Source organism: Hemitrygon akajei, chromosome 5 (assembly GCF_048418815.1).
Source record: "Hemitrygon akajei chromosome 5, sHemAka1.3, whole genome shotgun sequence".
Taxonomy (NCBI): Eukaryota; Metazoa; Chordata; class Chondrichthyes; order Myliobatiformes; family Dasyatidae; genus Hemitrygon; species Hemitrygon akajei.
Window position 1 is genome coordinate 185104194 of NC_133128.1, and position 14858 is coordinate 185119051.

General features: G+C 39.7%; 1 protein-coding gene across 1 annotated transcript in view; it reads right to left on the bottom strand.

Moving 5' to 3' along the window:
* The window catches only part of grb14 (growth factor receptor-bound protein 14), a 148715-nt gene that overhangs the window by 38525 nt on the left and 95332 nt on the right, over window positions 1-14858 (bottom strand). Inside the window, exons 5-7 of the mRNA XM_073047430.1 lie at window positions 14016-14137; window positions 13277-13345; window positions 12453-12590 (exon numbers count right to left, since the gene is read on the bottom strand). Of these exons, the coding sequence (XP_072903531.1) occupies window positions 12453-12590; window positions 13277-13345; window positions 14016-14137 (329 nt within the window). The remainder of the gene's footprint in view (window positions 1-12452; window positions 12591-13276; window positions 13346-14015; window positions 14138-14858) is intronic.

Below are 14858 nucleotides of genomic sequence, written 5' to 3' on the forward strand. Positions count from 1 at the left end.
ATATCAATCCAATGCAAAACACTGAGGGCTACATCTTTAAGTGCCAAAGTATTATTCTAAACAGCAATGCAGCCCTGAAGACTGGCGTACAGCTATAAATGGATACAGAAGTATTGCCAAGGTTAAAACTTCAGTTTGGCTTCATAACAGTTAAACCCAAATTCTTCATAATAGGAAATCACAAGGTCAAGGATAAAGCCAATTTTCAACAGAAGTATTTGTATAATTTATAGAAACTAAGTAACAGCATCTTCAGACAACTGAAGGCTGGAATAGAGTCCAAGTTCATTTATGTTTGTTACAAGGGAGGATCTCTACAAGAATGCGATAAGAGTACGATACAAACTAGAGCTTCTGGTCAACTGGCATTGGCCCAACACTGTTGATGCTACAACTGTGGCATTCAGTATTTCATTGCTGCAAGTGAAGCTGTTCCGTACTTGTATACTGGCCAGCCAATAACAAATCAGTTACTCAGAAGTACAGGTAGATTGAGAATATTTTATACTGAAATCCTACTGCACCAAATTAATAGAATCGATGCCCTTGATCTAATATGTTTAAAAACAGATCAAAAGTACAGTAAATTAGATAAATCCTCAGAGGATGTGTTGCCCCTGAACTCGAGGGGGAGCGATATCCTTGCAGGTAGGTTTGCTAGCATGGCTCGGGAGGGTTTAAACTAATTTGCAAGGGGGAAATGGGACCCGAAGCAATAGAGCAGTGAAAGAAGTGCATGGAGTAAAGTCGGATATAACAGAGGAAAGAGAAGCAGAATAAAGGGTGTAAAGGTAGAAGGGCTAAAGTGTGTGTACTTCAATGCAAGCAGCATCAGCAACAAAGGTGATGAACTGACAGCTTGGATACATAAATGGAATTATGATGTAGTGGTCATTACAGAGAATTGGCTGGCACCATGGCAGGAATGGATTCTCAATATTCCTGGATTTCAGTGCTTTTAAAGGGATGGGGGGGGGGGGGGGAGAAGGGGAGGCATTACTGGTCAGGGATACTATTACAGCTACAGAAAGGGCGAGTAATGTAGCAGGATCCTCTTTTGAGTCAGTATGAGAAAGCTGTTGGAAAAGATTCTTAGACAGAATCTATGGACATTTAGAGAATCATGGTCTGATCACGGACAGTCAGCATGGCTTTGTGAAGGGCAGATTGTGTCTAACAAGCCTGATAGAGTTCTTTGAGGAGGTTACCAGGCATATAGATGAGGGTAGTGCAGTGGATGTGATCTACATGGATTTTAGTAAGGCATTTGACAAGGTTCCACATGGTAGGCTTATTCAGAAAGTCAGAAGGCATGGGATCCAGGGAAGTTTGGCCAGGTGGATTCAGAATTGGCTTGCCTGCAGAAAGCAGAGGGTCATGGTAGAGAGAGTACATTCAGATTGGAGGGTTGTGACTAGTGGTGTCCCACAAGGATCTGTTCTGGGACCTCTACTTTTTGTGATTTTTATTAACGACCTGGATGTGAGGGTAGAAGGGTGGGTTGGCAAGTTTGCAGACGACACAAAGGTTGGTGGTGTTGTAGATAGTGTAGAGGATTGTCAAAGATTGCAGAGAGACATTGATAGGATGCAGAAGTAGGCTGAGAAGTGGCAGATGGAGTTCAACCCAGAAGTGTGAACTTCAAGAGAACTCCAAGGCAGAGTATAAAGTAAATGGCAGGATACTTGGTAGTGTGGAAGAGCAGAGGGATCTGGGGGTACATGGCCACAGTTCCCTGAAAGTTGCCTCACAGGTAGATAGGGCAGTTAAGAAAGCTTATGGGTATTATCTTTCATAAGTCAAGGGATAGAGTTTAAGAGACGCGATGTAATGATGCAGCTCTATAAAACTCTGGTTAGGCCACAGTTGGAGTACTGTATCCAGTTCTGGTTGCCTCACTATAGGAAGGATGTGGAAGCCTTGGAAAGGGTACAGAGGAGATTTACCAGGATGCTGCCTGGTTTAAAGAGTACGCATTATGATCAGAGATTAAGGGAGCTAGGGCTTTACTCTTTGGAGAGGAGGATGAGAGGAGACATGATAGAGATGTACAAGATATTAAGAGGAATAGATAGAGTGGATAGCCAGCGCCTCTTCCCTAGGGCACCACTGCTCAGTACAAGAGGACATGGCTTTAAGGTAAGGGGAGGGAAGTTCAAGGGGGATATTAGAGGAAGGTTTTTCACTCAGAGAGTGGTTGGTGCGTGGAATGCACTGCCTGAGTCAGTGGTGGAGGCAGATACACTAGTGAAGTTTAAGAGACTACTAGACAGGTATATGGAGAAATTTAAGGTGGGGGGGGGTATATGGGAGGCAGGGTTTGAGGGTCAGCACAACATTGTGGGCCAAAGGGCCTGTAATGTGCTGTATTTTCCTATGTTCTATGAGGCTACCCTAATGCATTTCTGTTAGGATTTAAGTCTGAAGCAACCAGAACTGCTCTCTACTCAAACTTGTACTACCAGGACAACAGCTGTTTCTACATCAGGCTGCTGTTTACTGATTGCAGCTCATCATTTAACATCCTCAGTACTAACCGACAAGTTTTAAAACCTAGGCCTTTGCAATTGGATCTTCAACTTCCTCATTGGATGAGATCAGTCAGTGAAGGTTGGAATCGCAGAGAATCACAAGCCCACCTCAAGGATGTGTGCTTTGCCTACTGCTGTATTCTCTCTGCACTCGAGTGGGGCCAGGCACAGCTTGAACACCATATATAAATTTGCCAATGACAACTGTTAGCAGAATTTCATACAGTAACAAGATGTACAGGAGTCAGGGAATAGTTTGTTAAGTGGTGTCACAATCTTGCACTCATCAGCAAGGAAAAGGGATTGTTTATAGATGGCAGCAAGGGCAAATGCAGAGAACACACCCCAGTCTCCAGAGGCATTAGTGCAGCTGCAAAGGAGTCCGGGTGTCCACATCTGAGATTCTATCCTGGGCCCAACAAACTGATGCAATCACGATGGAAGAATGCCAGTAACTACACTTCATTAGGAGATTGTAGTTTTGGATCTCAAAGACTTCAGCAAATTTCTACAGTTATACTGTGGAGATCATTCTGACTGGCTGCATCACTGCCTGGTACAGAGGCTCCAATGCACAGGATCATTAAAAAGCTAGCGGGACATAGAACCAGCCAGCCCCCACAGTGGGAAGTAGCCTCCCCACCATCAAGAGCATCTTTGTAAGGCAGTATCATTAAGAACTGTCATTGAGGGCATATCCTTTTCTCATTACTACCATCAGGGAGCTGGTACAAGAGTCTAGAAAAGCAATTTCAGAAACAGCTTCTTCCCTTCTGCCATCAGATCTATCCGTCCACGAAATCAAACACTACCTCCCATATTGCTCTTTTTGCACTCCTTTCATATCTCATTACAAGATAGGTACGGTGCTAATAAACTTGATTCACCATTCCATCAAACAATGCAGCATCTGGAGGAAACTAACCCACAGTTTCATGTACTATCCACTATTTAAAAGATTTTTCTCTGTAAAAGCTTTGTCAGTGAAAATAATTTCATTCACATTTAATTAAGGTACAGACACCGTCTCAGCCAGTCACGGAAGCAAATGCATACTGTTATCTGCCTCTACATTTGCTCTATTGATGGAATTTATACTTCATTTTCAGCAGTGAGAGGAATGTCATGACAAGTAACACATTTGTATGACAAAGTAATTTACTTTGAGTGTAGCTGCTATGGCTGTTAAGGTCCATCTTTCCTTTTGCCAAGTTACCTAGAAACAGGTAACTCAAAATGAAATGGAAGATCTCACTCAAGTCCCAACACCAGGTTTGGAATTAGAAAATTTCAACATCTTAAAACAGCCACTCTGGCCACCATCAAATGTGCTGTTCTGGTAAATCCCTAAACAGCATGAGATATTAAAATTAAGTTTTTAAAATATACCTTCAGTGAAGTCAAAAGCCTGAAGTTTAAAAAAATAACCCACTTGCTTTGAGAACAAGCATCAAGGTAAAATACTCTACTATTAACTCTTGGCAACTTCTGTTAGTGTTCATACTTGTTAACAAGTACAAAAATCACCTAGAAAATTGAGAACAGCACAAATTTTAAATCACAAGTTATTCATTATTCAGATAACAAATTTAGGACACCAGTTATTTCTCATTTGAGAAAATGGTTCCAGTAAAGGGTACACTAATTAATGACACTGACACTGCTATGTCTTCCAAAAACACAAGTTTCAAACTGTGTATAAATTCTGAAGTTCACTTTCTAGAATACTATTCAACCATTTTGTACATTTATTAAATCATTAATCTTTGAATTAAACCTACCAGTTAAATTTTATTTTACTTATCCCAGTAAATGACCAATTCACACATCTGAAGCAAAAAGTGCAATATGGCTCTGAATGTGATTTAGAAACAGCTTTCCTCTGCCAGATTTCTGAATGAATATTGAACACTACCATTAGCTTTTGAGGTCATCCATTGCATCTGTTATTCCCGGTGTGGCTTCCTATACATTGGTGAGACCTGATGGAGATTGAGACTGCTTCACCAAGCGCAGCCAGAAAAAGCATGATCTCCTAGTGGCCGCTCAATTTAGTTCCAACTTCCCATTCTGACATTCATTCTTGGCCTTCTCTACTGTAGTGGAGGCCACACAATCTGGAGGAGCAACATCTTGTATTCTGTCTGGGTAGCCTCCAACCAGATGGCATGAACATAGATTGAACTTCTAGTAATGGACCCCCCCCCCCCCTCCATTCCCCATCCCATTTCCTCCCTCTCACACCTCATCTTCTTGTCTACCCACCACCCCCCCTCTACTGCACCTACTCCTTTCTTTCTTCCATGGCCTTCTGTCATTAGATTCTGCCCTTCTCCAGTGCTGTTATCTCTTTCACTAATCTAATTCCCAGTTCTTTACTTCACCCCTGCCCCTCCTAGTTTCACCCATCACCTTGCATTTCTCCCTCCCTTCCACCTAACTCCTCATCTTTATTCTCTCCAGTGTTTTGGGCCAAAATGCTTCAAGACCAACTGTACTCTTTTCCATAGGTGCTACTAGGACAGTTCCTCCAGCACTGTGTCACTTGGAAAATCTGCAGATGCTGGTAATCCCTTTTGTGACTCGACTGCCTCACTTTCTTCCTCTATGTAATACTTAATTTTTTTAAAATACACTCTTGTCTAATTTAGTTTTTTTTATTATTATGCATTGCAGTGTACTGCTACGGCATAACAAATTTCATGGCATACCAGAAATTAAACTGTATTCTGAAACAGTCTTAACGTTTGTTGGGGTTAATTCGGGACTTGCCATTACAGGTCAGGAGTGGCTCACGTAACACACATAATGTTAGGAGGCTGGGATGCGAGGGAGGGGGGAGCGAAACTGGGGGACCCCGCTACATCGAAACTACTAGTGTCACGCGATTCAGTAAACAAAAGAAACAGGTAACTCGTGAGCATATGGCTGCGGGGCCAATAAGATGGACACAAGTGCCCGATATTACCTAATATGTAACGGGGGGTGTTGCTGGGGGGAAAAGGGGTATAAATAAGAGCAGATTGTAAGGGAAAACAGAACGCCTTCTCCAGCGACTCCGTGGATTCGCTGTGCCAGTTACGAATTCTGCAATAACGCCACGTTTTGTAATATTCCGGTGTTAGTTGTCTCTCTTCCTAAACGAACACAGGGCAGAATTTCAAGCCCAACACGTTTTAAAAAAGCCACTTTTGAGAGTGATTTTAGATGCATATCATATTTTTACTGAGTTAAGTATTGTATGCAATTAGTTTTGCTACAATAAGTGTATGGGACATTGGAAAAAATGTTGAATTTCCCCATGGGGATGAATAAAGTATCTATCTAAAAATACAATTGGATCTTCCATGAATTCTCACACACACTTCATAGCATGACCCCGATACAAGAAGTTCAATGCACCAGATCAACCCATGTCCAAAAAGTCACTTGCACAGACAAGCATTTGAGGAAATAATGCTGCTCAGATAGGATTAGAGGAAGAGTAAAGTTTAGACAGACTAGTCAGGAAAAATACAAGTACATTCAATATAATATCTTGTGTTAGATTCCTCCTCACCAGGAATACTGAAAAATTACTGATCAATAATCACTGGCAGATTTCAATTTTACTGCTACACAAATAAATGGTAAACAATTGCCAAATATTAATAACTTAATCCTCGAAAACAAAAGCAGTTTTGTAACAGTCAGCACCAGAATAGGATCTTCTGCGCTGACTATGCCAAATTAAGCTTATCCTAGCTGCCTGCATTGAACCACATCCTTCCATTCTTAGGGTGCCCTTGTGCCTCAACATCTCTGCTTCAACCACCTCCTTTGGCAAGACCTACAAATTCCTTGTGCTGGCATTCTCCAAACTTCCACATCTGTCCTACAATGCAGCTAACAGTACATGCAATACCTCGAACATGGCCCAACTTGAGCTTTAGACAGCTGTAACACGCAAGTTCACAATCTTACACCACATCCTGACCAATGATAGCAACCATTGTCATATCACTTTTTAAGGCACTTGTGTTGCCACTTTTAGGAGAGTTGTGGACTTGTCCCAAGATTCCTCTATGTCAATGCTCTCAATGATTCTTCCATTGACCCAAAATGTGATTCGTCCATTCCCTCCAATGGGTGCTGCCTGTCCTGCGGAGTTCCTCCTGCTTTGTGCTTCACTGTTTACATTTTTAAATCATTCCTTATATTTGACCTACCAGAATGCTTAGCCTCAAGCTTGCCCATATTAAACTCCATCAGCCATTTCTCCACCCATATATCCAAGTAGTCTTAAATCCTGCTATATCCCTTGCGAACCAAAAAAAAAATGGAGTTTATGGATAGAAAGGGATGTTGTGAAACAATTTCATCTAAATCATTTATCATAAAATAGGTTCCAGCACCAATTCCTGCAGACCCCACTATCATCGCCTCCATTATCCCGTCGAAGGTCAACCAAATTTGATTGATATATAATATATAAAGTCACCATGGATCCCACATGACAACCTTCTGGATCAACCCATAGCTTTGTCAAGCGACTTACTCCACTCCAAAGTCGCAGCTTCTACAGAAATTTAAATTGTTCATAACATACTGTTCTCACCCCCCACCATAAAGCTATGCTGACTGTCTAATATTCCTATGCTTTTTCAAATCTATGCCAAGAACTTCCTCTCATCACTTCCCCATTTTGATTCAAGACTCATCTATTATTTGCTGGGTTTTTTCCCCCCATTCCCCACAACACTGCCTATCCTTCATTCTTGATTGGTCAGGGCATAAAGGGATATGGGAAGAAGCAGGAGATTGGGGCTGAGAGGAAAATTTGGATCAGCCATGATCCAATGGTAGAGAAGGCTTAATGGACCCAAATGGCTCAATTCTGTTCCTACATCATATGGGATTATTGTCTTACCCCAGTCTTGAGACAAGGGAGAATACAAAGATCTGTCAAGGACACACTCCTCTCATTCTGGGATAGACCCACCAGACCCATCATCTTATGTTCAAGAGTCCAAACACCTTCTCCCTTACGATACCAAAATGTCTAGAAAATATCAGCATTCCCTTCACTAACCTCGGTATCATTCATGTCCTCCTTAGTGACTCTAATGCAAGGCACTTGTCAGGGATTTAGGAGGTACAGAATTGTGAATATAGCTACTTCAAATGAGAACCTGTTTTCATAATAAAACCTATTCACAATACAACTTCAAATGATAATTTAATGTTAGCAAAGCCGCAGCGTGAGACATTTTATCCTGCTGAAACTACACGAGAAGACAATGAATATTCACGTTATTGGTGGTCACTGAAAACTTCACATCAAAATAGCGCATGGCTATATTATACATAATCCAATTCTGATGTTAAAGGTATTTCATTGCAACTTGAAGGTTCTCAGTCAAAACATTGGTTTCCCCTCTACAGATGCAGCCTGAACTGCCGAGTTCCTCCAAAATTGATACTCTGGAATCCCAGCATCTGTAGAATCTTTTATATTCCTGCCACTTAATGACCAGCTCAGGACAGATCCGTTTCATCACTTGATCTGGCTGGTTGCATCTTCGAGCCATCACACAAAGTTAAATTACAATTAAGGCATCTGGAATCGTTTGAGCTTTGAACAGATTTAATACTCAGATTCGATTTTGTATTAATATTTAATACTCAAAGGAGTTCCACTAGTGGGGATGAGTCATTGTAAAAGTAATCCTGCAGTTACCGACTCAAACAGTTAAACTGATTATAGCCATTGAAACTAGTTAATCATTTAACTGTTGTTAAAGACTTCAAAACGTTTGTCACAAGGGGGAGATTTAGATTCTCTGCAGATCGAGTAAATAAAAACTTCCAGTTACAGCTTGAATGGTTTGGTTTAGTCAACAACAACATACCAATTTAGTACCCTCAACCTGCTCCTCCAGTTCAACCCAAAATGTTCTTGTCCTTTATGTCCATCCTCACTATCCTCTTGTATAAAATGGCTTGGGATTTCCAACTTGCTGAGGACTCTTCTGGCCTTCTGGAATTCTGTGCTGCTTTGTATTCCTTAATGCCTAGCCCAATTTCAGTTTCCTAAATACAACTTGCTTCTCTCGACCAAATTACATCTCTTGTCATCCAAGGTTTCGGAACATAATCCTTGATTTGACAAACCAGAATGTTTCCACTCCAAAGCTCCCATTTTTAATAACAGTTGTGTGGACCAACCATTGCTCTGAGCAGGATTATTTTTTAATTTTTTAATTTTTTTTTAAAAAATGGCCTGAAAACTGCCTTCATTCTAAATGTTTAAATGTTAAGAAAATTCCAACTGGACAGACAAAAATCTACATACCTCATACAACGTTCACCTTCAAAAGCAATTGTACTTTAATTAGTCTTGCTGAAGCTCGATTACCCTGGCAAAAGTTAGTGATGGCCAATTTCAGGTCTGCACAAAAATATTCAAAATTAATTTAAAACTATTCTATCAGTTTCTTATTTTGTAAATTAGACAGTGAGGTAGGTTAGAGGCATCTCCAGTTTCAAATCCCCCCAAACTTTGAAAGGTAAAGGATATTAGAACTCTACAATAAAACATTAGTAAACTCAATTTGTAAATTTTCAATTTCAAAGCAGTCTCTAAACTCAAAACAATGAGTTTCATTGAGCTTGTGCAAATTAGAATAGCACAACACTATCAATAGCTCTGCAAATATCTGCTTCATTAGTTTCAGCTTCATTAGTTTCTGTTTACAGGTCAATTAGAGTGTAAATGGTTTTTACAATTTTCTAATCTCATTGTAAAATTCTGAAATTTTTCAAAAATGAAATGTTATCTGATAATTGTTAATTACAAGTACAATATAGCTTGTTAGCATAGTGCAGTGATCAACCATTTAAGATTAATTTCATTTGGGAGAAGTTTGATTTGATTATGAGATCACACCTTGGGAAACTAATAAAGCCACGATTTGTTTTAACGAGGTAGGCCAGGTTGATCCACAATTGGAAAAGCACATGGAGTAGTAGCTTGTCCTGAGTTTCCCCCTCTTGGGAAATGCATCTTATGCAAACATAGAAAATAGGTGCAGGAGCAAGGCCATTCGGCCCTTCGTGCCTGCACCACCATTCAGTATGATCATGGCTGATCATCCAACTCAGAACCCTGTACCTGCTCTCTCTCCATATCCCCGATCCCTTTAGCCACAAGGGCCATATCCAACTTCCTCTTAAATATAGCCAATGAACCGGCCTCAACTGTTTCCTGTGGCAGAGAATTCCACAGATTCACCACTCTCTGTGTGAAGAAGTTTTTCCTCATCTCGGTCCTAAAAGGCTTCCCCTTTATCCTCAAACTGTGACCCCTCATTCTGGACTTCCCCAACATCAGAAACAATCTTCCTGCATCTAGCCTGCCCAATCCCTTTAGAATTTTATGTTTCAATAAGATCCCCCCCTCCATCTCTAAATTTCCACTATAAGCCTAGTCGATCCAGTCTTTCTTCATATGAAAGAAACATTATGTACTTTGATAACGAATTTACTTTGAAATGGCCTAGGTAAGCAGTATTTAAAAAGGTGGTAGGTAAATAAATTAGCTTTACAAATGATATCCAGATCCTAAGTTAATGCTTTGGATCATTTGTGAATAATAATGGAAAATACTTGGTTCCAGTCCAGACAAAGCAGAAAACATCAGCTCTCCCAATATTGCCTAGTCTTTTAGATGGTCCTTATTTAAACCTGCAAATTTCCACAACCCATCCTTACAAAAGCTGGAAAGTGGAGGATAAACAAAAGGTGTCACTAATTGACAAAGTAGCAGGAAGGTGATAGGAAAGCTTAATTGTTTGGACAGATCAGTTCACTTACAGAAATTATATCACAGACACACACACTAGTCACCTCTGCAAAAGGTTACCAAGGGGGAGCAGATTTAATATTTTAGCTATGGAACTTGTTATCAGAAACATACGGAAGCAAAATGAGATTAAAAACAGACAAGGAATGCAAAAGATGAATATTAAGGTTTTCCAGATTTAGTGTTTCATCAAGTCACTTTGACCAGTGACAGTAGAAATGTACCAAGTATTCCAGTTTTTAACTAACCATTTATATTTCAGCTTTGAATTAACTCAATTTCTATAAAATAGTAACATGCAGTCAGCTTCCATACTTGTGCCTACATCCAGCTGTGATTCCTGGTGTGTGGTGAACTGCATATACCTGTCTGGACACGCCCGCCCCCCCCCCCCCCCACCCACCCCGCTGACCCCGGTATAAAGGCGATTGGAGACACAGCCCCGGCCTCAGTCTCCAGGATGTAGTGTGGTGGTCATTTGCTGCTTGTTCTTTCTTCCAGCCAATAAAAGCCTATATCTCGCCTCACGTCTCCGAGAGTTATTGATGGTACATCATGGTGTAGAGCGAGTTGGGCAGGGAAGAGGGGAAGGGAGGAGAGTGGAAAACAAACTCAAAGGGAAAAGCAACCATTGCAATTGTACGTGTTAAGCAGAGTTTCTAAGGGGCACTTGTCAGAGTGACCCAGTCCATCCAAAGATATCCCACTAAGACATGGAGTGCCATCAGAGGACGGTGACAGTCAGTTACCAGAAGTTGCTCCTCTTCAGACTCATTACAGATTGACTAACTGTTACAAACAGACTTCAGCTCACAGCATAGAGGGGACAGACAGCAGAGGGGATTTCTCTGCAAAGTCACACAACTTCAAGTACCACAGAATTAGGAATTTTTTTTTAAATTAAAGAAAACCCTAATTACGGGTTTCAACACAGCAAATCATGCTTTCATTACTAGGTACACAGGAAGAGATATCCTATAGTTTTGTAGCAAGATGGCCACATGATCAAGATTCTGTTAATTCTCAAATGAGCATCTAAACTTGGAGAGATGCAGACAGATTAAATTCAAATAGGAATGAAATTAAGACTGAAATTGAAGACATATTGGAGAAATTGAGGAAAAGCAGTAAACAGGTTAATTTTAAACCCACTGTGTACATGTTAAAAGTCTGCTATTGAGTTTATTCCCCACAGATTTATCCATCCAGGTATCTGGCATGTACTAAGAAATTAAAGTTCAAAATACCCTTTGGAGAATCAAACAAAAATTCAAGCTTTCCCCTTGATTCTCCAACATCCAGATTCAAGTTGCAGTGTTATAAAATTAAGGAAACAAGTATGACTCATTCCTCCTGCCTACACTGATCTTTCCATAACATCTTCCTCCAATCTCCACTGTTCTAAAGATACATTAACCAAACAAGTCACTTTCAACTCAAATAATTCTTGTTCATTAAGTGCTGTGTCATATGATGTAGGTGAGCATGGTGTAGGACAATGGCATCAGTGGTCACATAACCAGGATCTGACGTGCACCAGCTGTTCATATGACCATCCACCCCCTGCTCCCATGGCTTCACTTGACCCTGATCAGGGGGCTAAGAGGTGCTAAACCTTATCCAAGGTTGACCTGCAGGTGAGCAGAGGGAAGGAGTGCCTTATACCTCCATCTATACTCTGCCACTCAATTCTACGCCGAGCAATATCCTATGCACTTTTTGGAGCCAATTTATTCCAGTACTGCATTGACCAGAATCATCCCACCAGAACCCAATACTCATCTTCACTAAACATGACAAAAGGCCGACTTGCCACTGAGCCTTCTTGTACACTACAAACTTACCCAAATTCTTCAGGAATCTGTGGAGCCTCATTGAATTTCATGCTCTTGTACATTTCAGCATGTCACCATTTTGTATAGTGACCATTACAAACATTGATCATATAATCAACAGCCGAAAGACTCAAATTTCTTGTTATTCTGAGTTAAAACACAAACTGGAGACTGAAATTTTTGCAGTGTTAAAATTCAGCAGGACAATTTCAGAATGGAATTGAATTTGCATCATTTTCTTGCCTTTGATGTTCCTTTGGTAGAAAAGTACAATCCAGATCTTCGCAAGATGAAATAGTATTTTTTCCAGCTCTTCTTTCCTTGCTCTCTACTTTGGAGATGCCCATGAATTTCAGGACACATTCTTGAACTCAGGAACTCCTAAACAATTTGCAAAAGTATGTACAAATCAAAGGATCAGCTTTTAATCAAGTTTTCTTGCTCATGTAAAACAGTAAATTTGGACAGCAAGTTGTGGAAATGTTTGTGGTGGAAGTTGTAACATGGAGATGGGGATTTTGACTAAAAAAACATAACCCATCCATTAAGACTTGCTTCTGTATGCAACAACTGCCAATTGAGGACCTTATTCAGACCAGTCAACTACATAAGATACATCAGATTGTGAACTATGTTGAGAGAGATTACTGTGCATGTCTGTAAGATAGTTATGTATCAATGAGTACAAAAGACCCAAAATCTGATAAAGTGCTATTTTGTGAAGCGACCTTCAAATAAAATTCAATGTTCAACTATACAAAAAACCTGCTGCTTGCCATCCAGTGCCTCTGCCCCTCCTAACCATTCCTCCAATTCCAGTCACCTCAAATTTTCCAAAGCACATAATTACTCATTCCATAATTTCATTCTTTATTCCTACATTCTCACCATCAGCTTAAGTTAAATTCACTTTCATCTGTGCTTGCTCAAGATTCTTTGAAACTGCTAAACAATCTTTTTTTTAAAAAACCTAGTTTTCATTCAAATCAGCCCACCCCAGCAACTCAGACAAATAGGTTTAAAAACTTACTGTTCCCAGTTTAGTATCATTGTTTGAAATTCCTTACCTGTGTCAACTGTGAATAACTTAAACTATCTGTTTCATTGCAACTAGACACCATGTTTTCTGGGAAAAACTAGGAGAGAAAATAAAACACATTTGAACAAATTCTTGCATGGAGTTCTGTACTTTCCAACATATTTTTGACCACATTATTCTTATTCAACATACCTTAGTCCAGCTAGAGTTCAGGACATCTTGCATTTATTTTCAATATGTACTAAAATCCCATTTGCTGAACTTGTTGAAAAAGTTAACATACGAAACCTCTGGCATTTCAAAATAGTTACCAACTTCAAAAATCTGGCTCAATGTACAAAAACCAATTCTTTCTGGTCAGCAAAACTTGGTTTAAACTTAGATTTAACCTTTAGAACTTTGACTTGGGAACAAAAATAGAAAAGCTATGCTGTTATATACACAATTACTTAAGTGCATGTGCACTTCCCCACTTTTAGTTAAAAAAGTACACCAATTTTCCAGGTATATAATCTGCATGGATAATTTTCTGCCATTTCCCATAAAATCTCAAGCCCTCAAAAAAATGCAGTTTTTTTGCCAATATTCCATTAAAGGTAAATAACCTTTACAATGCACTTTAAGCGTGCACAAAAATAAACAAGAATGGTTATAAAATTAAACACTCAGATAATACATTTCCCTCAGTGTTATTATTCTCTCATTTTATCCAATTTTGAGAATAAAACAATCAACTATTATAGATTCAAATAGCTGATCTCACTTACCATTGGATTTCTAAAGTATTCATACTTGGCATTACTTTTTTTGAAGTACAATCTACAGTCTGTATCCATCGCCCAACTTGATTGTACCTGCATCACTGATTCATGATCTTCTACGATTCTTTCTATACAGATAAAAAAAATTCCAGAGAATAATACCCTTCCGTCTTTCTTTTAAGAACAGCCCATTAGAAGAGTGGTCACACAGCTAATAGAACGAGGTTGATCTTACTAGCATCTCAAGATTGAATACTGCACTAGAAGTTAGTGGTTATTGCAAATCTTAATTATGATTTAAGGGGTGATAAAATTGATTCCAACTACAATGGTTACTCAATTTACTTTCCTATTAAGAATGTGCAAGTGGATATTCTACAAGCTTCACTTTCCACTCCTTCAAGTTTATGAATCTTTTGAAGTATATCGTTGCATTTAAGTTTCTTTAGCATTTTTGGTAAGATACTAAAAGGCCCTGGCACACAAATAGGATTTATTACTTTTGCCTAGCCTTATTTTTAATATAGCAGTTCTAAGGTGTTTGCACTTTGATGCAAAATTCTTCGCAGAACATGAAGGTTAAGGAGACATGGCATGTCACCCAAAACTAAAACATCTGCAGATGTACTGAACAGTTGCATCATGGTCTGGTATGGCAACTTGAATGTTTAGTAGGGCAAGCTGTAGAGGGTAGTGAACTCTGACCAATACATTGTGTAGGCAACACCCTTCCACACCTGCAAAAACCTACGAGGTGCTTTCTCAAGACAAAACTCCCCAAAATCCAGGCCATGCCATCTTAACAATGGGCAGGAGGAACAAAGCCAAAAATCCCACACTACTAATATC